At 40.3% G+C, this 21,181-nt stretch overlaps 1 protein-coding gene across 1 annotated transcript; it reads left to right on the forward strand.

Annotated features, from left to right (window-relative positions):
* The first annotated feature begins 297 nt into the window (after positions 1-297).
* rfwd3 (ring finger and WD repeat domain 3) lies at positions 298-20,425 on the forward strand. Its single transcript, XM_041794565.1, has 13 exons — positions 298-509; positions 4,172-4,467; positions 7,806-8,074; positions 10,256-10,311; positions 10,473-10,673; positions 10,772-10,863; positions 11,590-11,704; positions 11,856-12,099; positions 14,845-14,995; positions 15,155-15,331; positions 15,406-15,620; positions 16,706-16,920; positions 20,233-20,425. Exons 2-13 carry the CDS (start codon positions 4,172-4,174, stop codon positions 20,374-20,376), a joined length of 2,175 nt encoding a protein of 724 aa, XP_041650499.1. The 5' UTR covers positions 298-509; the 3' UTR covers positions 20,377-20,425.
* Positions 20,426-21,181: the final 756 nt, after the last annotated feature.

Genomic DNA, 21,181 nt, shown 5'->3' on the forward strand with positions numbered 1-21,181 from the left:
TAAAGGAATATCTTACGGCAGAGAGAACATTAGAGTCCCCTTTTATTGGTGCGTGTGATCCATCTGCCTAGCATACGATCTTCAGATGTGACGTAGAGTCAGATAGGGGGTTCCATATAAGGCGATTCACAGCCAATACCGTGGTACCGAAACGGCTATAAATATCGTGTCTTTATTATATGACGTCGAAGTTTTATCTTGTGGTAATATGACAAATCTGCTTAAGAGCGGGTCACCCTGCATACGTGCGTATGATCCATCTTCACAACAAACGATCTTCGGCGGTGACGTCGCGGCAGGATGGGGCGGGCAAAGTGAACTGGCGCCGGGAGATTCGAGCCTTCACCGCGGTCAAGACTGTTTTAACGCTCCGCTTATGTACTGGAGCTGACCCGCACACGCATAACATCAACCACAGCTGTTTAATGTGCATAGTCGTAGCCATGTGGTTGCCTTGTTTGATGCCGCAGATTGGGATTAGCAGCTGTTAATCCTTTACTTCCATACAGGTAGGAAATCACCGCGCTGCCGTAGATGCTACTGCCCGAGCAGAGGCGAGCTGTGTCGGTTACCTAACAAGCTAATAAGCTAACGAGCTAACCAAGGTGGCTCCTGGACTAGATTTAACCGGTTTAAATTCAGCAACAACACCTCAGTGAATAAAAGCGTTACCTTAACATGAATTAACCAGTGTGAAACATTTAATAAAGCCATTAAAGACCATTTGGAAGCAATGTAACCGCGGTTATGTTGGCTAACTTTAGCTTCAGACTCAGTGGTTACCAGGGTGTTAGAACAGCGGAATTTTAACATTTTCTGTTATTTTGTGGAGATTCTTTATTTGTAACATAAGGGCAAAACACACACCAAGGTTACTGAAGTGCTTATATAATTCAAGCAGCTAAACCAGCTGTAGCTCTGTTATGTCTGGAGGCCTCGGTTACATCCTCGGTATCTGCTGCCAGTCTTAGCCTGAGAACGCACCACCTGTTTCTGGGGTAAGTAACGGGGAGTATAGACCTAAGTAGACAGCAGGTAACTAAACTGTAAACACTCAGGTTATTGAACTTTAATATGAGTAAATCTAAGATGTACTACGGCAGTTATAAAAATAATAATATTCACATTTTAGTACCACATTTTGTCAAACCAGAAGCCATGATGCTTCACAGATCATGAAATAAAGGACGTAAAACTTGAATAGCGATTTAATCTGCTTTATGTTTGAATGGTATGCAAGCTTTAAACAGAATTCCTTTGCCTTTATAAACATGATTATCTAAGGTTTAACCCTATTACAGTAACCAATTATTAGTTGTTAAATGTTTGTCAGTGATATCATTTTAAATGTCCACCCTCTTTTTCTTGTACATAAGATAAGAGTTAAAACAGCTGCTATCATGCTTTCCACACATGCCTGAAGAATGAACCACTGTTTGCTCTTCTACCAACCTTTACTGTCATTTATCTAACTTCCAACCTTGAATGCAAAAAATATAGAAATGTTTTTGTAGGGTGCATGGGTTATTGCTCTTATTACTTTTCTGTTTAAATGGAGTTTCAACTAATGAACAATAATTTGATGTTAATTTATATTTTTTGAGTAAACAGGTTATCATTTTATGTTGAAATATTTCCCTGGGCATGACCCAGTGACCATCATTTACCCATTTATTAGAGTCTTTATTTAAGAATAACTGAACTTTGGGGCACCTTTCTCAGTTGAAAACTTAGAACATACAAAGTTATTTAGTTGTACAACCCCAATTCCGAAAAAGTTGGGGTGCTGTCTGAAATATAAATTATAAACAACAGCAATAATTAGTAAATCTCATTAAGGCATATTTTATTTATATTAGAACTTAAAGAACATATCAGATGTTGAAGTAGGCCTGGGCGATATAGCCTAAAAATCTAATCCCTGATTTTCTTAAAAAAATTTGATTTACGATTTTAAACTATTTTTTTTCTTATACTTGTTTAAAAAACACATAAATGACAAAAATTTAATAAAAGCATGTTTTTTCTTTCATTTTTATGAATTGAATGTAACAAATACCAACTGAATTTTCCTCTTGGGTAAGAGCAAGCTGTAATTTGGTCTCAAAAATGCTCTTTTTTTTAACTGCGAGGAGAGTTTACTTCAACACAGAAGGCTGCAGTTATTTGCAGAAACCTGTGATGGCATGCAGAATTAATTCCTGAGCATAACATGATTTTTTTTTTTTTTTTTTTTGGGGGGGGGGGGTTTAAATTTCGGTATGTTTGGTATTGTGTTACTGCTCCTATAGTTTTAGGTTTCACTTTTGTTATTCTGAGGTGAGTCAGTCTTTAATTGAATACACCTTATTTCCCATTGGGGGCGTTCACAATAAAAGCCCTCAATAAATATTAACAGTTGCAGACTTCTATTGTGAAGGAAATGTTGGAGGTAGCGTTTTTAATCATTGTTCAACTAAGTTTCTGCAGCGGTACTGGCGACTTTCTGCAAAGTGCGGCGTTTACAGCTGCATCTTTATATACATCTGTCTCATTTAACGCCACAGCCTGCTTCTAGGACTAAACATGGATTTATTAAGCGAGTCAGGAGTTTAGACACATTTCAAACTGTTTTTTAAGTGGAATCATTGCAGTGCTGAGCTAAAAAAAAAAAACGGGGGGAGAGAGAGGAGCGGGGAGGAATATTGGAAAAATCTATATTTTTATTTTTTAATTCGTCCTAACAAATAAATTTGAATTAATTGATAAAAGCTACGTATCGCACAGGCTTATGTTGAAGCTGAGATGTTATACCATTTCGTGACAAATATAAGCTTATTTTGACTTTGATGGCAGCAAAAGATCTAAAAATAGTCTGGATGGGGTAATACAAGGCTGGAAAAGTAAGTGGTACTAATGAAAAACAGCTGAAGGAAAATTTTTCAACTATTTAGGTTAATTTTCAACAGGTCAGTAACATGACTAGGTATAAAAGAAACATTTTAGAGAGGCAGAGTCTCTCTAAAATGCTAAATAAATAATATAAAAAAATAAAAATGGGCAGAGAGGCTCACCAGCTGTCAAAAACTATGTCTAAAAATTGTGGAACAATATCAGAAATATGTTACTCAGCATAAAATTGCAAATACTTTCAATGCCCCACTAGCTATAGTCCATAATATCATCAAAAGATGCAGTGAATCTGGAGAAAATGCTCTGAGCAGGGCTAAAGATCAGTCACTATTGGATGCTGGTGATCTTGGGGCCCTCAGGGGTCACTGCATTAAAAACGGAGATGATTCTGTACCGTCAACACCGTTGGCTGTGCCATCCACAAACGCAAGTTAAAGCTGTATCCTGCAAAGAAGAAGCCATATGTGAGCAGGATCCAGAGACTCTGCTGTCTTCTCTCAAGCTCATTTAAAATGGACTGAGGCAACATGGAAAACTGTTCTGTAGTCAGATGAATCAAAAGTTGAAATTCTATTTGGAAACCACAGACGCTGTGTTCTGTAGACTTGTTCTCCTGGCTCAGTTCTAAAGCCTGCATCTCTGATGGTATGAGGTTGCATTAGTGCCTATGGCGTGGGCAGTTCTAACATCTGGAAAGGAGCTATCAATGCTGAAAAGTAGAGAGAGCTTTTAGAGCAACATATGCTCCCATCTAGACAACGTCTCTGTCAGGGAAGGCCTGGGCTATTTCAGCAAGATAATGCTAAACCACATACCACATCCATCACAACAGCATGGCTTCACAGGAGAAGGGTTTGGGTCCTGAACTGGTCTGCCTGCAGTCCAGACCTTTCACCAATAGAAAACATTTGGAGCATCATAGCAGGAAAAATCCAACAAAGAGGACTCAGGATTGTTGAATAGCTAAAGTCTCAGAATGGGACAACATTCCTCTCCTAAAACTTCAGTAACTGCTGTATGTTTTTACACCAGTGATGAGATAAAATGGCGTTACATCGCAGAGCCTTTAAGACTCGATAGTAGTACTGATAATTTTTTTAAACAACATAAGTGGGTCATCCTTAGTAGTAATAGTGTTTATGCAAGGAAACTTAATGATATAAAAACTGGACATCACTCAGTCCCAGGGGGAAATATGTCTTAAAAACTTCATATATTGCCCAGCCCTAGCTAAAAGAATAACCCAAACCTTGTTTGTTCTGCTGCCCTGTTGTTACAGATGGAGGCCATGGAGGTGGACTCCCCTGTGGAGCCACAGGAAAGAGGTGGAGGTGGTGAACAGCCGGTTGTTGCAGCAGCAGCAGCAGCAGCAGCAGCTGAGGACGCCAACGTGCCATACGTCATATCAGACTCTGGCAGCAGCACAGAGGTGGATGAAGATGACGATGAGGGAGGACAGACAGCAGCTGCTCCGCCCCGGCTTCCTGCCACCTGGGCATTCAGTCAAAGAGCAGTGGGCGGAGCTACAGCCACACCTTCAGCAGCTCGGGGGGCACCTATGCGAAGGAGACTCAGGTATACAGAACTTTTTTAAACAGAGCATTTTTTAGGTGAGGGTAATTGAATGTGTTAGATCTTGTCCCAGCAGAATGTCAGGTATTGAGCTCCCTGTCCATCCTGCATTCATCAATTATTAACTTTCCTGCTCTGAAGATATCAGTTTTCCTCTCAAACATTATGACAGCTGTAGCACTTTTTTCTGGTTATGGAGAAACAGAATTTTGAAGCATTTGTACTCTCCAGCATTTGAAGGCAGTAAGATGGATAATATTGCCTTGGGGGATCGAGCCTTTGCCATCGCCGCCCCCACCCTCTGGAACCCAATCCCCCTCCATATCAGAAACTCTCACTCTCTGCCCACCTTCAAACAATCACTCAAAACTTACCTGTTTAACAATGCATACGACTCCTAACCATTCATATTTTTCCTCCTGTCCCATTTTTATTGTGTTTTTGTTTTTATTTGTTCTGTAAAGTGTCTTTGAGTTTTCCTAGAAAAGTGCTATATAAGTCTGATGAATTATTATTATTATTATTATTATTGCGTTCATGCTAAAGGGTCGACCACTTTCTCCACTGTGCAAAATAACCAAGCAGGCTCTGTGATTGAGAAAAGAAAAGGAAAATCAAGAATATTTTCATGGCAGACACTCCAAGGCTATGAGTTTTCCGCTGTGCATTTTTACTGATCTGTGCTTATGAATGTGGACAAGGACACACACCAGAACATACGCTTTACAAAGAAAATAATTTTCTTTTTGTTTAAAAATTATGGAAGTGGATTAGGGACACTGGTGAAGAAAAAATGCTGAGCACTTCGAGAATAAAGTCAATATTTCGAGAATAAAGTTGAAATGATGAGGAAAAAAGTCCAAACTTACTATTACAAACAGCGAATCTTAGACTCTGTGTTTATGAGTTGAAAGAGAAAGAATCTCTGTGCTGTTAAATCCCATTCTGGAGTATAGTTTCACATGTTTATTAATAGAAGGCATTTTGTGGAGACAGTCAATATTTGCTGTTTGTTACTGTCTTAAATACTCATATACTAACAGATGGGCCGTAACGGCACTCATCCCTCTTCCTCTTCCTCTCTGCCTGATCAGCTGTAGATACACACATGCGACAGACTCCACCTCGATAAACAATGAGGAAGCACAGGGAGACTGACGTCCACTTCTTTAACCTCTTTACTACCAACTCTCCTACTTAAAAATACATACAGCCTTACCTTATTTTGACAGTTCTTCATTGACAAAAAGCATTATTCAGTTTAGAATTGCCTCAGCACACCAGGAAAAATTTGTTATGATAAATATCACTAGAATAGAGGCATTAAATGTGCCAGAAATCATCAAATTTGCTTTTTTCATGGCCAAAAAATGTCTTTGCCCTAAACCATTTGATGTTTTAAAAACATTACATTAAACAAAAAATTCAGCTCTGATCTGAGATATCCCCCACCTTTTCATTTTTGACCATTTGCTGTGCAAAAAGTGGTGTAAATTTTTCCACTGACATTGCTTCACATTCTGCTGATATTGGCCAACACCAAATTTAAAATGATGCCTTTGTGCATCCCTAGATGTGACTCATCCTGCCTTACAGAGAGGTTTGGTAAGCCATGAACATTTTAGAGTTTCACTTCTTGATATATAATCCGAGAAAGAGCTGGTGATGCTGAAAATGTGGCTGTACAGGGCTTAAAAATTGTGAAATTATGTGGCAGTTTGGAGGTCTTAATATTCCAGATACTCCCTGTATATACACTGTAGTGTTTTTTTTTTTTGGTGCCAAGAGTTTAGTATCAAACCTCTTCTTGATTTCTGAAAGTGTTTATTTCCTCTAACCCAGTGTTACTTAACCCTGCTCAACCAAAGAGCCAAATTATTTTAAAAATACCTTTGCAAGAGCAGCAATCTAAGTGGTGAGAAGTGGCAAAAATGGGTTAAAGAGGCAATAAAAAATAAGTTAAAGTGGTATAATGGTCCAAAAGCGGCAAAGAAATTGCAAAAATGGGTGAAAGTTGGCAAAAATGGTGAGTAATAAGTGGCAAAATTCAATTAAAAAAATAAGTTTGAGTAACTCAAATGGGCAAAAATGGAAAAAGGCAGCTGTAATATGCAAGAAGGGGCAAAACAAGACGGGGTGTTGCAAAAGCTGGTGGAAAATGGCAAAAAAATATAACAAAAAACCAGTTACAGGTGGCAAAATGGGTCAAAAAACAGGAAAAATATGGCAGAAGATGAGTGAAAAGAGACTAAAATGGGCAAAACTGTCAAATAGGGACAAAAAATTGGCAAAAATGGGGAGAAAAAGTGGCAAAATTGAATAAAAAATGTGTTACAGGTGGTAAAAAGGGTAAAATTTTGCAAGAAAAAATGAGTGAAAAGAGACTAAAATGGGGAAAAAGTGGCATTCAATGGAAAAGGCAGTGCAAATGAGTGAGAAGGGGCAAAACATGGCAAAAAAGTGGAAAAAATAGCAAAAAAGGAGAACATACAAGGCAAAAACTGGCAAAAAGGGGCAAAAGAAGTGGCAAACTTGGGCTTAAAAATCTGTAAAGATAGATTAAAAGTGGCAAAAAAGGGGAAATAATTTCAAATAAGGGTAATGGAAATATACAAACAAAAAATAATAAAGGTTGACAATTTAAGCCAATGGATCATTTCTGAGGTTAAAGTTGACCTTTTTTAAGGTTTTCTGGGGGAAAAATGTTTCAAATAAAGATGTAAAAGAGCCACAAATCATCACAACAGCGCCACATGTGGCTCAAGAGCCACGCGTTGAGTAACACTGCTCTAACACAGCAGAAATGAGAGTATTCATCACCTTCACCCATAGCATGTTTTTTTTTTTTGTTAGAATTCCCCCACTGAGTGAATGAATACATCATTTATTAGGCTCACCTAAGATAAGAGTTGCTATGTTTGTTTTCCTCCTTTTCATATGAGCCTCACCTAACTGTGCTTGTTCTGTTTCCTTTTCTCTCTTTTTGTTACTATTCCGGGGCGGTAACCATATTCAAAGAGGTGTGTTATGACCACGGATTGGTTTATTGGATGCATTTCTGAATACTAATGTCTCTGATTGTGCACAAGCCTGCTGGTTAAGAACATGGAAATTATCAACGCTGATTACCTACTAATGTGCTTACAACCTGCGCAGACATGTTTGATAAGCCTGGGTTTATTTTCTGTACCAAAGCACATTTTAAATCGTATTCATCAGACAGAATCTAAGGTGTTTTCTTCCCACTGTTGGTAAATGCAAAACAGCAGGGCGACAGGGTTAAACTGTGTCGTGTCATATTGCTCTGTGCTGCTCGAAATCACACTGTTGTGCTTCTTCAGACAGGGTCTCAGGGTGCACTACCCAAGCCAGACTGCAGCGCCCTCCAGAGGCTTCCCAGACTTCCTGCTGCGAGTGCCTGCTGCCAACGTGGCTGAACCAGAATCGGGCAGCACCACTGAGGTCAGTGAGTCCGACGAAGAAGAGGAGGCAGAGGGAGGTGAAGCGGGAGCACCTGCCGCTGCAGAGTCCGCCAACGCTGTCCCACCTGCAAGTCCTCGCCTCAGTGCCTCCACCCACAACGCACAACCACAGGAAGACGCTTCAACCAGTGAGTCTGAGCAGCATTTACTCTCACAGATCAGTGTCAAATGAGCGTTATGTTAACAGACGATGAGCCTGGTATTTCACCCCCCACCATTTGTTTTGTGCCTGGAGCCAAAAGTAACCAATTTTTTTTAAAGACGGTGGATCACAACAACTCACATCACATCGCTATCATTACCTAGGGCTGGGCGATACGGTTTAAAAAATTGGATCTCTGATTTTTTTCACACCAAACTCAATTTAAGATTTGAACCAGTTCTTTTGGTTTTCATATGAAAAAGAAACATTCTTTTATTTTTTGTTAAACAGATGTAACAAAATTGGACTGAATGTTCCTTTAAAGGTCAAAGTGGTAGCTGTAAACTTGTCTTTAAAAGTGCACTATGGAGGGTTATTCACATTAACACTCAGGCTCTGAAATTTTTTTCTCTTCTTAAGAAACACACTGAAAGTAATGCTGATGTCTCTCCAGTATCTATGCAATTAAACAAGAGCATCAGAGGAATATTGATTATTTCTGTATTTGAACACTGTGGTAACACTTGAGCAATATGTAAGATTAAAATGTGTCATTTTGTTTGCAGGGTTGCCAGAATTAACATAGAATTAAAGTTTCTTACAGTAGCTTTTTCTTTTTGTGTTACTGCTGTAAAGTTTAATAGAAAATCTGGATTTTCAGTTTTCAAAATCTGGATTTTTCAAAAACCTGATTTATTGATTTAATTGATTTATTGCCAGCCTTATTAGTTTTCAGATTGTTCAAAAGTTCCTTTATCAATAGTACCTGTGATATTAATCAGGCTGCTTATTCCTGCTTTTAAACAAAATGTACCAGCTGGAAAAATGAGCATCTGACTTCTTGGGGTGACTTTGAGTCCAACCCAACATTGAATAAGATATTTATGTCTCCGTCAGTCAGTCAGCCATTCTGGTCTGTTTATCTTTAAATGGATCATCATTCTTTAAAAGGAACCCTGCATGATCAGAAAAGTTCATCTTGTTGGATAGATATTTGTATCTCTCATATGTATATTGAACAAAAAAACTCACTCGGTATCTGCATTTTGAGTAAATCTGAACTTATAAACTCGCCAGGACGCCGCCATGTTTTGGGTGGTAGTGTGTGACTTCACTAGCGCTCCTTGCCGTTCCTACACAGTAACTGTTTTTCAGACTGGGAGTATGTTTTTCTGCTTGCAGCTGTTGGCTGCCGTAACAGCTTTCATATCAGATATGAGTTTGCTGTGTGTTGGTTTTGTCTCCCTGCTGTCAAAGCTCTGTCATTCCTCCTAAGTTTTACCTTAAAAAACCTCGCTACAAGTGACTGGATTCAGTCTATAGTGGACACGTGCTGGTAGCTTTTCAAAATAAAAGCATTGTGTACATACAAAGGGAGTTTCTCCAAAGAAATGCTAAAGTGGACTTTTACTTTGAATAGCACTAACAGGAAGTGTGTTGGTACTGTGTTTATCTTTACCTGCAATATTTTGCACTGTGTGGAAACAAAGCTACATAAATAGTCGAATTTTGGGGAACAACTTTATTAAACAGACAATTTTAGCTCGTGGCTTTCATCTGGTTCATCAAGAAACAGATTTCAAACATATTCTACCCATGTGGACATAAATATTTGCTACAACAAGGTAAATATTGCTCTGTGTTTATCATTTTCCTGTCTAGTTTGACCGATAACCGCTCTTGGTGCAAGAAAAAAATAGATCGTTGTCACAGTGCCAGTGTGGAGTTCTGTGTCCTGGTGGTTTATAAACTCAAATTACTTACAATGCAGACATCTAGTGAGCTTTTAGTTCAATACACAGAGAGATACAAAAACCTATCCAACAAGATGAACTTCTCTGATCACGCAGGGTTCCTTTAACATTAACGTCAGGTTGTACTGAAGAAGACTTCAAACTGGAGCTTAAGAGGAAGAGTGACTGGGGTTGCATCAGAATTACTAAAACTCACTAACTAATGGCTCATTTTTAACACATGCATGTTTCATATATTGGTTATTGAGATCATAAGTTACTAATAAGTGCTATCAGTATCAGCCTCTGAATACCAACATCGTTTAACCTCTAATGAGATTATAAACTATTTAAAAATGATTCACAGAGGATTACATCACAGAGAATTAAGGGTTTGACACTAACTTGTTGATTTGTTTGTTTCTTTTGTTCAGGTACTGGTCCAGCTGTCGATGCTGAGAGAACAGAAGCTTCCAATCAGAACGTTCAGGTAACATTAAGACCCTCAGAGGAATAATAATAATATTAGTCTTTTATAACAGTTTTTCAAAGAAAACCAGGTATGGAAATGTAAAATCCAGATCACTTGAGCTTTTGAAGTCTGTAGTTTTTGTTGTTATTGTATGAAACTCTCGTCATGGTCACTTCCAGTCTGCCCCTGGGGCCTCGGCGTCTGTCCAGCCCTCACACACAGAAGAGGTAGGCGAGGGCGACACATGCTCTATCTGCTTTGAGGCATGGACGACGGCGGGCGATCACAGACTGTCAGCTCTGCGCTGTGGACACGTCTTCGGCTACACCTGCATCCAGCGCTGGCTGAAGGCTCAGGGCCCGGCCGGCAAGTGTCCACAGGTCAGTGAAGAAACATAAACGGTCCAGTTTCCTGTTCCTGATGAAGAGTTCGCCATCAAACATCTGGAGTCTGATGTGTTTCTGTTGTTTCACTTCAGTGTAACAAGAAAGCAAAGAAGTCAGACATCTTCCTGCTGTACACGCCGAAGCTGAGGGCGCTCGACAATTCGGAGCAAGAGAGCTTAAAGAAGTGAGTGATGTAAACACGCCTATGGTAAAATCTGGAGTTCACACACCTGTTTACAGCACATGGTCTGTTTTTATGTGAAGCTTCTTTGCAGCCTAGTAGCTCTTTCAGCATCCTCTGTTTAAAACCAAGAAAGTTCTGAGTTAACATGTTTTAACTTGATTCTTGAGTCGTCTCTGGACCTGTGTGCCTGAGTTTTTACAAGTTTTTGCTGACTGATCAAAGTCCTCCTCCTGGTTCGGTAAATGATTGTCACAAATATAGCAGTGTAATCTGCATCGTATTTTGAAAAGTGGAGTGCTACCTTCAACTGCTTCCTATCAGCCATGCTTGTTTTGTTGATTCAGTTCGCTGCTACCAACATCATTACTCATGTGTGTGCAATGCTGCGTTTGTGTTTTGCATGGAAAATTGACTACTCTTGCAGTCACAAGGATGCGTTTAGGTACTGAAACATGGTACAGTTTGATTTTATGTGAAATGGTACTTAGGAGTACTGACGGAATTCGGTACCTATAAAAGTACCGACTTCGGTACCCATTCCTACCCTGAGTGCCCCCTAGTGGCACATATGACCAGAGTACGATCCGATTTCTTTTATCTAAACATTGCCTTCTGTTAGCAGCATTCTTTGAAGTTCCTCTTACATCTGTCTTCTTTAAAATCCTGATCCAGTGTCCCTTCAGCCCTGGTGATTTTGGCCATTCATTAGGGTCTCTGTGTTTGCAGGTCTCTGGAGCAGGAGCAGTCTCTGAGGAGGAAAGCTGAACTGGAGTCAGCTCAGTACAAGCTGAAGCTTCAGGTCGTCACAAACCAGTATGGACAAGCTCAGCAAGAGCTGCAGGTGCTGATTACCAGAACTTTTTGAAGTTATTTAACTTGGTTACAATGCTCTGTCTTTATTGTCTGCTTTATAAAATCAATATTTCTATAATGTGAAGACTCTTATTGTCATCCTTGTTAAAATTGTCCCTCTTCTCTCTCCATCTGTGCAGGAACTGAAAGCTCTGTTAGCACAGGCCGGTAGGAGCTCCCTCCCGTCCTCTTCCTCCTCCTCTGCGTCAACTTCTCTCCTCCTCGGGCCGACTCAGCGGGCTGATGGCTCCAGGACGGGCCACTACAGCTTCTCGAAGGCCGTGTTGGTGTCTCAGAACGGAGGATCCAGAGTTTTATCGTATTGTGAACCTCTGAGCTGTCTGCTTGCCTCACAGCTCTCTCAGCATGCCACGCTGGTGCCTGGTGAGACTCCGCCCTTCCTTACTTGGTTTCTTAGAGGGAGGGAGTATCCTATCCTGATGTTGTATTAAATACATTTACCCTCTGCTATCCATTTTCTACCTTTAAGGTCAAAAATGTCCACTTCTGAAAACATCTATATGAATATTTCATTATTAATGTTGAGGATTTAAACCTTCTAAATACTGGTTTGATGACACTCTTGTTTCTTTAATAAAGGAGGGGGGGGGGGGGGTGTTTTTTTTTTTCTCTATTTGTTCATGCGTAAGGCACTTTGTGCCTCACTGTTTTGTGGGAAAAGTGCTATACAGATGGAGATTGATTAGAGACAACAGTGACATCAAGGAATTAAACTAGAATTTTTTAAGGATTTAAATATCCTAAGAAACCCATACAAATTTAAAAAGAAAAGTTTAAATACTGGTAGTTTTAATCACTGGGGATGCTCATCAAAATCTGGGGGTGCAGATGGGCTGGTGGTTGGATCATACCCCGTGTGCAGAAGCTTGTCTCCCACGCACAGGTTTGAATCTTGGGCCGCTCACTTCTCTCTTTCCTTGATTTCCTACACTACTCCCTGTTGTGTCCTCTCTATATAAAAAACAAAAAGCTCCCAAAGAAGCAAAACATTTAAATCAATGTTTCTGAAAGTGGACATTTTTTCCTTGATGGCCTAAAAAGCTAATAAATTTGTTCACATTGAGTTATAAACCTAAAAAAGAATTTAATCAGGATTGAAAATGTGTTAAGAAAAGGTCTTTCTAAAAAAAATTATGATAATTGCAGGAACAGCCAAAATAATTGCAAAATAAAAAGTGAAAATGACAACAACGGCTTGAAAAAATCCCCTTAATGGGTCATGGGTCCAGAGGGTAAAAGGGTACAGGGTGTTATATTTAGCCTAGTAGCATTGGTTTGGGGGGGGGGGGGATATGTTCTTAACCAAAATGAGAATAACCAAAAAATATCATCACCCTCAGTATAGCAATTGATATCCACTTTGCTATATGAGCCAAAATCAAAATTAGTGCTATTGTGCTGTTTATAATATAAAATGATTTATTACTTGTGTTTGTTGAACAATACATTAGATGTGCAACCTGAAAGTATTTGCATATTAAATTGCAACCGCAACACTGGGGGAAAAAAATCACAGTTAGATTAGTTTTACAAATTGTTCAGCTTCACTTCTGACACATGAACACTGACTTGACACAGGAAAAGATGCACAATTTTGTCTACAGGAGTCACCAAAACCAACAAAATAAAAGTTCATAATTTAAACTTTTGATGTCATTGGTCAGTTTGACCCCAACCTCTTTTTCTCAGGTAGCTGAGACTATAACTGCTGCCTCTGCATCCCCATGCAAACAAAAACATCAAACAAATAAGGTAGTTTGGGAACAATCCTCTAAGAAATATGCTTCATTACCTGCTCATAATAAGTGAGAATATTTTACAGTACATTATATTGCATACATATATTACAGCATTCTGAAACTTATTTTGGGCTCAGGCTCTCATGATCCAGACTTGTGTCGCTCATCTGCTGCAACTTGTCATTTTCTCAACCATGCAAATGTTTACAATACGACAGAGTGATGTCGAAAAATTTTATGCCAGATGAGAGTGAGACTAATGGGAATTTAATAGTTTGTGTGATTCCCGCAATCCTGCAGCAAGTTCGGGCTGTGGTATTTATAAATAGCTCTGTCTAAATTAGTGTTTAATGCCCTTAATGTCTAACATTGTTTTACCTTTGTTAACTTGGAGCAGAGGTTCCCAAAGTTCTTAGCCTGCGACCCCCAAAATAACGGTGACAAAGACCAGGGACCCCCACTGTCCTGAAGATTGGTTGTGGCATAGTTGATCACAACCATGTACATTTAAGAATTGTCATGTGCAAGAGTTTTTAAACACTGCTTTGATATCAGCATAAATTTCAACAAATGGCCATGTTTTTATTTTTGATTGAACCAATTTCATGCATTTATTTTTACAAAAATGTGCAATATATATACAATGTCAAACCGTTTAAAAATACTCTCTGTTTCTTGGAAGGCATCTCGCGACCCCCAGTTTGGGAACCACTGACTTAGAGTAAACCTTTTATTCATGCATAGAGGGTTGTTATGGTTGAGTAATCAATGCAATCTAGAATCTGACATAGACTTCACAAATATTTGCAGTTTTACACACTGTTATTTTAACTTTTCAAGTTCCATTATTGATTGCGTAGATGCATGTAGGCACAAGTGGTTAGTAGGGGAGAAACTGCATGGTAAGAGAGCCATAGAAATGATTTATGGGCTGCTGTTTGCACAAGAGTGCAGTCACTTGCTATCTGATGACCCAAGGTGTACAGGGCCAGTATCAGACTGATACCTGATGCCACGGTTGGTGCATCCCTGACAGTCCTTACACAGCATACAGCGCTGAAGTCTTATAATACAGCTTTTTTAATAAGGATTTTTTGGGGGCTTTTGCCTTTATTTTGAAAGGACAGCTGAAGAGTGAAGACATGTACACGGCACCAGGATTGGATTTGATGCTGCTACCAGTTAGTTGAGTATTTTAACCTCAGTATGTGGACGCCAGCTTTATTATCTGAGATATATCAGCACCCAGTGACAACATTTTTAACCTAATCTGTTAACAGCGTACTTGATGAAAGTTTTCCAATAATTACCTGGACTTTTTTCTGCTTCTCTCCCTCTCTGCTCACCTGTGCGTCTCCTTCTCCTCCAGGTTACGGCGTGAAGAAGGTGAGCGTGGTGAACATGAAGGCGAGTCAGTACGTCCCCATCCACAGCAAACAGATCCGAGGTCTAGCCTTTAACAGACAGAACGACAGTCTGCTGCTGTCTGCTGCTCTGGACAACACCCTCAAACTCACCAGGTGAACACTAACAATGCACACCTAGGCATGCGAAAAGATCAGGCTCCATAGAAACCTTTGTCTGGACTCTAAAGGATAAATCATTTCACACTAAATCAAAGAAACAGAGATGATGATATCAGTGGGTTTTATGTGATTCTTTGTCCGTTTGTGCTGCAGCCTGCTGACCAACACAGTGGTTCAGACGTATAACGCAGGTAAACCGGTGTGGAGCTGCTGCTGGTGCTTGGACAACAGTAACTACGTCTACGCCGGACTGAACAATGGCTCCGTGCTCGTCTACGATACCAGAGACACCAGCACACATGTGCAGGAGCTGCAGCCCCTGCGCTCCAGGTAGTCACACATAAAACCCTTCTACTGATACTCCAACAGCAGTCAACCTCCTTGCTAACTCCAGGTGTTTTTAGGTGTCCGGTTGCATCTCTGTGCTACATCCCACGTGCGGCGTCCAGCTCTTTCCCCTGTGGCGGACTGATTGCCGGATCTCTGGAGGGTGCGTGTTTCTGGGAGCAGGTCAACGAGACCACATACAGGCCGCACATCCTCCCCCTGGAGGCTTCTGGCTGCACTGACATCCAGGTGGAGACAGAGAGCAGACACTGTCTGGTCACCTACAGGCCAGGTGAGACCCAGGCTCACACAAAAACCGTAACACAAATGTAAAGCTTTATTAACAATATCCTAAAGCAGTGGTTCTCAACTGGTCTAGCCTCAGGACCCACCAATATCTTCGATGCTAAATCGCGACTAAGATTTCCAAAAAATTTCAACCATGCGTGTTTAGGAAATAAAGTTTCACTTAATATCTTGGATTAAACAGAATTTATGATAGGAACAAGAGACAGGGTAAATCTGTCATGTTTTACACCCCTCTTTCCCCTGATAATGTGTAAATTTCAGCCAACTTTTGATAGATCTTGAGAAATTACTTCATCAACATGGTAAAAACAGCTCTTTTATGGCATGAAAAGTGGGTAAATGAGTTGAAATATTAAAAAAACATTTAAATTCACCCATTATCACAATAAAACAGAGTAAAATAAACCGTATGGTTGTATGTTCCTCATAGACTTTTGCCACAATTTTTTTCCAGACACACATTTGGGGCCAGCTGAAAACTGCTCTGCAACCCACTTTTGGGTCCCAACCCACCAGTTGAGAACCACTGTCTTAAAGTACAAAATAATAATACAACACAGATTTGATTGCATTTATGTTGCTACAACATTCAATGGATGTGCAAAAAAGCACAATGAAGATGCAAACTGTGGAAAAATGATCCCTAGGGATTAATGACTAGACGAGGTGCATGACATGGTGGGTAAGATGTAAATACTCTAAATTCTTTAGTTTTCCTGCACAGATGTTCAGACTGGATACTGATTTGATTTGAATAATTCCAGTTCTGTTTCTGCCAAGTCAGGAGCTGACTGATCCTGCAGCCTGGTAAGGCTTTACTGGACTCCAGAGTTGACATTGAGAAAGGAAGAACTAAAATTCATGTGCATAATTGTTTCCTCAGACATCAAAACCTTTGTGCACAAAAGCCTCTGCTATAAAAATACTCTGATCAACAGTAAAGCTGAGCTTTAACGGGCCAAACGCTGAGTCATCGTTTGTGCAGCGTATTGAAGTGTAAACACAGAGGTGTTACTAACAGGTCATGTCTGACTCGAGTCCTGCTGAATTGTGTTTTGCCTCCTGCAGGGCGCTCTAACCCATCCCTTCGCTGCGTCCTGATGGCTCTGAACCGAACGCCTCAGCAGGACTCCAGTCAGCTGCCCAGCTGCTCCTGCTCTCCGGTGCAGACGTTCAATGCCGGGCCATCCTGCAAACTGCTCACCAAGAATGCCGTTTTCAAGAGCCCGGACGGGGAGGGGACGCTAGTCTGTGCCGGGGACGAGGCCTCCAACTCCACCATTGTAAGTCCTTCTTTTGTATCAGCGAATTCTGTGATAGTTTGGGTCGTTACTTTAACATGTTATTATTAAGGTGAGGACTTTGCATCAGGAATTAACCTGACACGCCAGATGGGAAAGCTTCAATAGGAAACGTTTGAGAAAAGGCAGAGGATTTGGAAAAACTCTGAGTGTGATTGGATGAACGTATGTCTGTCACATCTCTACGGGCGAATAAGAGCAACAAAACACGTGGCATAGCTGCTATCGAGCTCCGCGTGCGCAGCTAGTGAGGAATTACGCGAAACATGGCGAGTATAGACATGTAAGTACTCGAATTTTGTCGTTTTTGAAAAGAAAACAACTCACTGCTGTTCTTTGTTCTTCTTTTAATGAAGACATTTCATCAAGTTCTGATAAAACTGGCGCTTTAGCAGCATCCACGCTAATCTCTTCCTCCATAACTGCACAAGCTCCTGCTGCTGTTTGTTTATGCAATGACACTGTTGTGCCTGATAGTACTGCCCCTTGTCGCTGATTAGTCCATCACTGTCTAACCAGGCCCAAACGGTTCAGACGGGAGCTTTGCAAGATGGATTCACCAGTGAAAAACAGGGAAATGGGCGTATCCATCTGCTTTGCAAGGTTAATCAGGAATAGTGCTGTCATATCATTTGCTTATAGTTTATAGGGCTCTCCTATTCTTTGCATTGTTGTGCAGCAAGCAAGCTGATTTATTTGGACCTTTTATGACTATATTTAATTTGTTCTGCACTCTGATCAGAGGACATTTTTCATATTTTAGGAGCAAAAATGCATTTAACACACTTTGTCAAGTTTCTTGCAAATGTTATAAATGTCTGCATGTCCTTTTGTCAAAGAAAAGATTAATGAAGCAGTTAGATTTTAATTTATTTTATTCACCAGCTAGTCATCGACTGGGCATAACATTACATCCAAATTACCTGAAGTTGTACCCTGTGCACCAGGGTGTGCTCTGTTTGAGTTATACCTGGAATGGAGCAGGTGTAAGTTTAAAAAGTCAGACTCGTTGAGTGTAATATGAACAGAAAACACACACAGCAGTGGTCATAAAATGTACGAGTAAGACACAATGGCAGCACGCTTTGTTGACAGATTTATTGATGAAAATAAATATAAAATAGAAATTCATTTTTTGCAGACGAGCTCTGATTAACAGACTAATATCCACTAAACACTCCCTGAGATGTGTCGGACAGAGCTGTCTTCACCCTGCAGGTGCTGAATCTCTATGAGTGCCAACTTGTTGTGTTCTAATTTTAGTAAATAAAGGCATGAGGGGAGCGCAGATGGTCAAGTGGTTTAAGGCGCTACCCATGTACGCGGGCGGCACGGGGTTCGAATCTGGCCTGTGGCCCTTTACCGCATGTCTCTCCCCACTCTCTTCCCTGTTTCTGAATCTATCCACTGTCCTTCCTCTATCAAATAAAGGCATGAAAAGGCCCATAAATAAATCTTAAAAGAAATAAAATAAAATAAAGGCATGAGTTGCTAATCTGATTGAATGGACTCCATAATCAAAGACAGCGGAACAAGGCAGGAGTGAGGGGCTTTTCAAACCCACAAAAGACATGTTGATATTTCTCACACAGACATCATGCTGGTTTTATATGAAACAGGGGTTTAACATGAGTTCTTTAATGTCAAAGTGAAACAGATTTCTTCAAAGTAATGCCAATTAGGATTAAAATATTTAATGTAAAATAATGTTCACCCCTTTAAAGTGACTGACTTATTCAACAGAGGTCCAGGCAGTTGTTGCATGTAGTCTCACTTTTATTGCAATGGCGATCACCTGAGTGCAGTGAATGTGTCTGTGATTGCACTATAATGACACCTGTGTTTGGAAGGTTCAGCCACTGATTAACCAGAATTCCTGACTACCATTACACCATGGAGACAAAAGAACACTCACAGAAAAGGTTATTGGATAGCACGAGTCAGGGGATGGATACAAAAACATTTCTAAGGCTCTGAACATCCCCCAGAGTTCAGTTAAATCCATCATGAAGAAATAAAGGAATATGTCACATGTGTCAATCTGCCTACATCAGACCGTCCTCACAAACTGAGTGAGCATGCAAGAAGGAGACTAGTGAGAGAGGACACCAAGACACCTATGACTACTCTGAAGGAGCTCCAAGCTTCATCAGCTGAGATGGAGAGACTCTGCAGACAACAACTGTTGGCCGGGTTCTTCACCAGTCAGAGCTTTATGGGAGAGTGGCAAAGAGAAAGACACTGTTGAAGAAAACTCAGATTCAATCTGGACTAGAGTTTACCAGAAGGACTGTGGGAGACTCCATGGTCAAGAGGAAGAAGGTTCTTTGGTCTGATGAGACCAAAATGGAGCTTTTTGACCATCAGACAAGATGCCAGACACTGACATCACCACAAACACACATCCTCACTGTGGAGCACGGTGGTGGCAGCATCATGCTGTGGGGATGCTTCTCACCAGCCGGCCTGGAAGGCTTGTAGAGGTAGAGGGGAAAATGAATGCACTAAAATGTAGGAAAATCCTGGAGGAAAATCTTATTCAGTCTGCAAGACAACTATGGCTTAGAGGAGATTTATTTTCCAGTAAGACAATGAGTCGAAGCGTACAGAGAAAGCTACACAGAAATGGTTGAAAGGTGACAAGGAGAATGTTCTGGAGGTGCCGAGTCAAAGCCCAGGCCTCAATACAATAGAGAATTTGTGGTTGGACTTGAAAAGGGCTGTTCATACCTGATCTCCATGCAGCAGGTGTGCATCAACCCTGGAATTTAAAAAAATGCCATTAGAACACCATAAACTCTACAAACACAAGTTTTCATCTGAAATACAGGTCTGAGGATTTACTCACTCTTTAAGGAAACTGAAATACCCTCATTTTTGGCTGTTAATACTGTTTTTTGATCATCCATGTTTATAATGTAGAGAAATGTCATTGTTTATCTGGTTGTTTTTATATCATTTAAAAAAACACAAGTTCATAAGCATGTTTAAGAGATTTTTGTATTTCATTTTTATAAATTGTTGCTGATTTTCATTAGTTTTTACAAAATATAAGCCTTCTTAACACTTTCTAGGGATGCATTTGAAAAGACTGAGTCTTTGTAGTGTGCCAGTCAAATATTTCTGAGTGTTTTTCCAAGCCACTGTTCAGCTTTGTTTCTTGTTTTATTTTGAAAGAGCTTAAATCATGTCTATTTGTTCCCTGCTCTAAATCTTGCCTTTCTCCTTGTGTTTTTGTTCCTCCCTTTTCTTTTCCTTCCTAACCCTTTTTGTCCCTCTCCTCCTCGTCTTCAGGTGTGGGACGCAGGCAGCGGCTCCCTACTGCAGAAGCTCCCAGCCGACCTTCCTGTGTTGGACATCAGCCCGTTCACGGTGAACGGCGAGCACTTCCTGGCATCGCTCACGGAGAAGATGCTGAAAATCTACAAGTGGGAGTGAAAGAGGATGACTTAATCCGTGTCTGATCCTCCAACCAGAAACTGAAAACAAAACCCGCCCACAGGCGAGTCTGTGTGGAGCCGTGGGAAAATAATTGCTGCTCGACTTTTATCGACTCAGACGCAAAAAGCACGAGAGGAGTGATGCTTGAAGAATGTCAGCGACCACGTTTAGTTTCTTTTTCTTTTTTAAACCAAACAAACTAGCATCCAGCGACCTTCAGCCTTCACACAACGCCAAACAAAGCCGGTCTGGTCTGGGATTATCGGAGAAATCAGATCCATATAGCAAAGTTCAGCTTCACAACGATCCCATTTAAAATTAACTGAGAGTGATAACTCAAGTCTGAAAACATTAGAGAAAGGCTTCATAAACAGACCTGTTGTTAAAGAGATTTTATTAAAAACCAACCACAGTTCGTCTTTGTTAACGACCAGACTCCACTGTTAAAGCAGTGATTTATGCCACACAGACAAAAGGAGTCTTATTCTACCTCGATCTAACTCATGAAGCATTTATCACTCTGATATTTTATCAGAGCAGAAAGCATTTAAAACCTTCAAATCAGACAAAACAACAAACTCATCAGCTAAATAATGTGATCTGTGAGGTTTAATCACTGCCTCTGTCAGTCGAGTTTGGTAGCTTTAACTTAGATTTATTGGCGACTGTTTTGGGAAAATTCAGCCATGTTTTAGCCTCATTTAGAACATTTTTTATTGTCATGGTCCCTCACCACAGTTCATTTATATCATTTTTTCTCTTTTGACTCATTTAAACTTTATGCGCACCAACATTAAGTGCC

This window comes from Cheilinus undulatus, linkage group 9 (genome assembly GCF_018320785.1).
Source record: "Cheilinus undulatus linkage group 9, ASM1832078v1, whole genome shotgun sequence".
NCBI classification, from domain to species: Eukaryota; Metazoa; Chordata; class Actinopteri; order Labriformes; family Labridae; genus Cheilinus; species Cheilinus undulatus.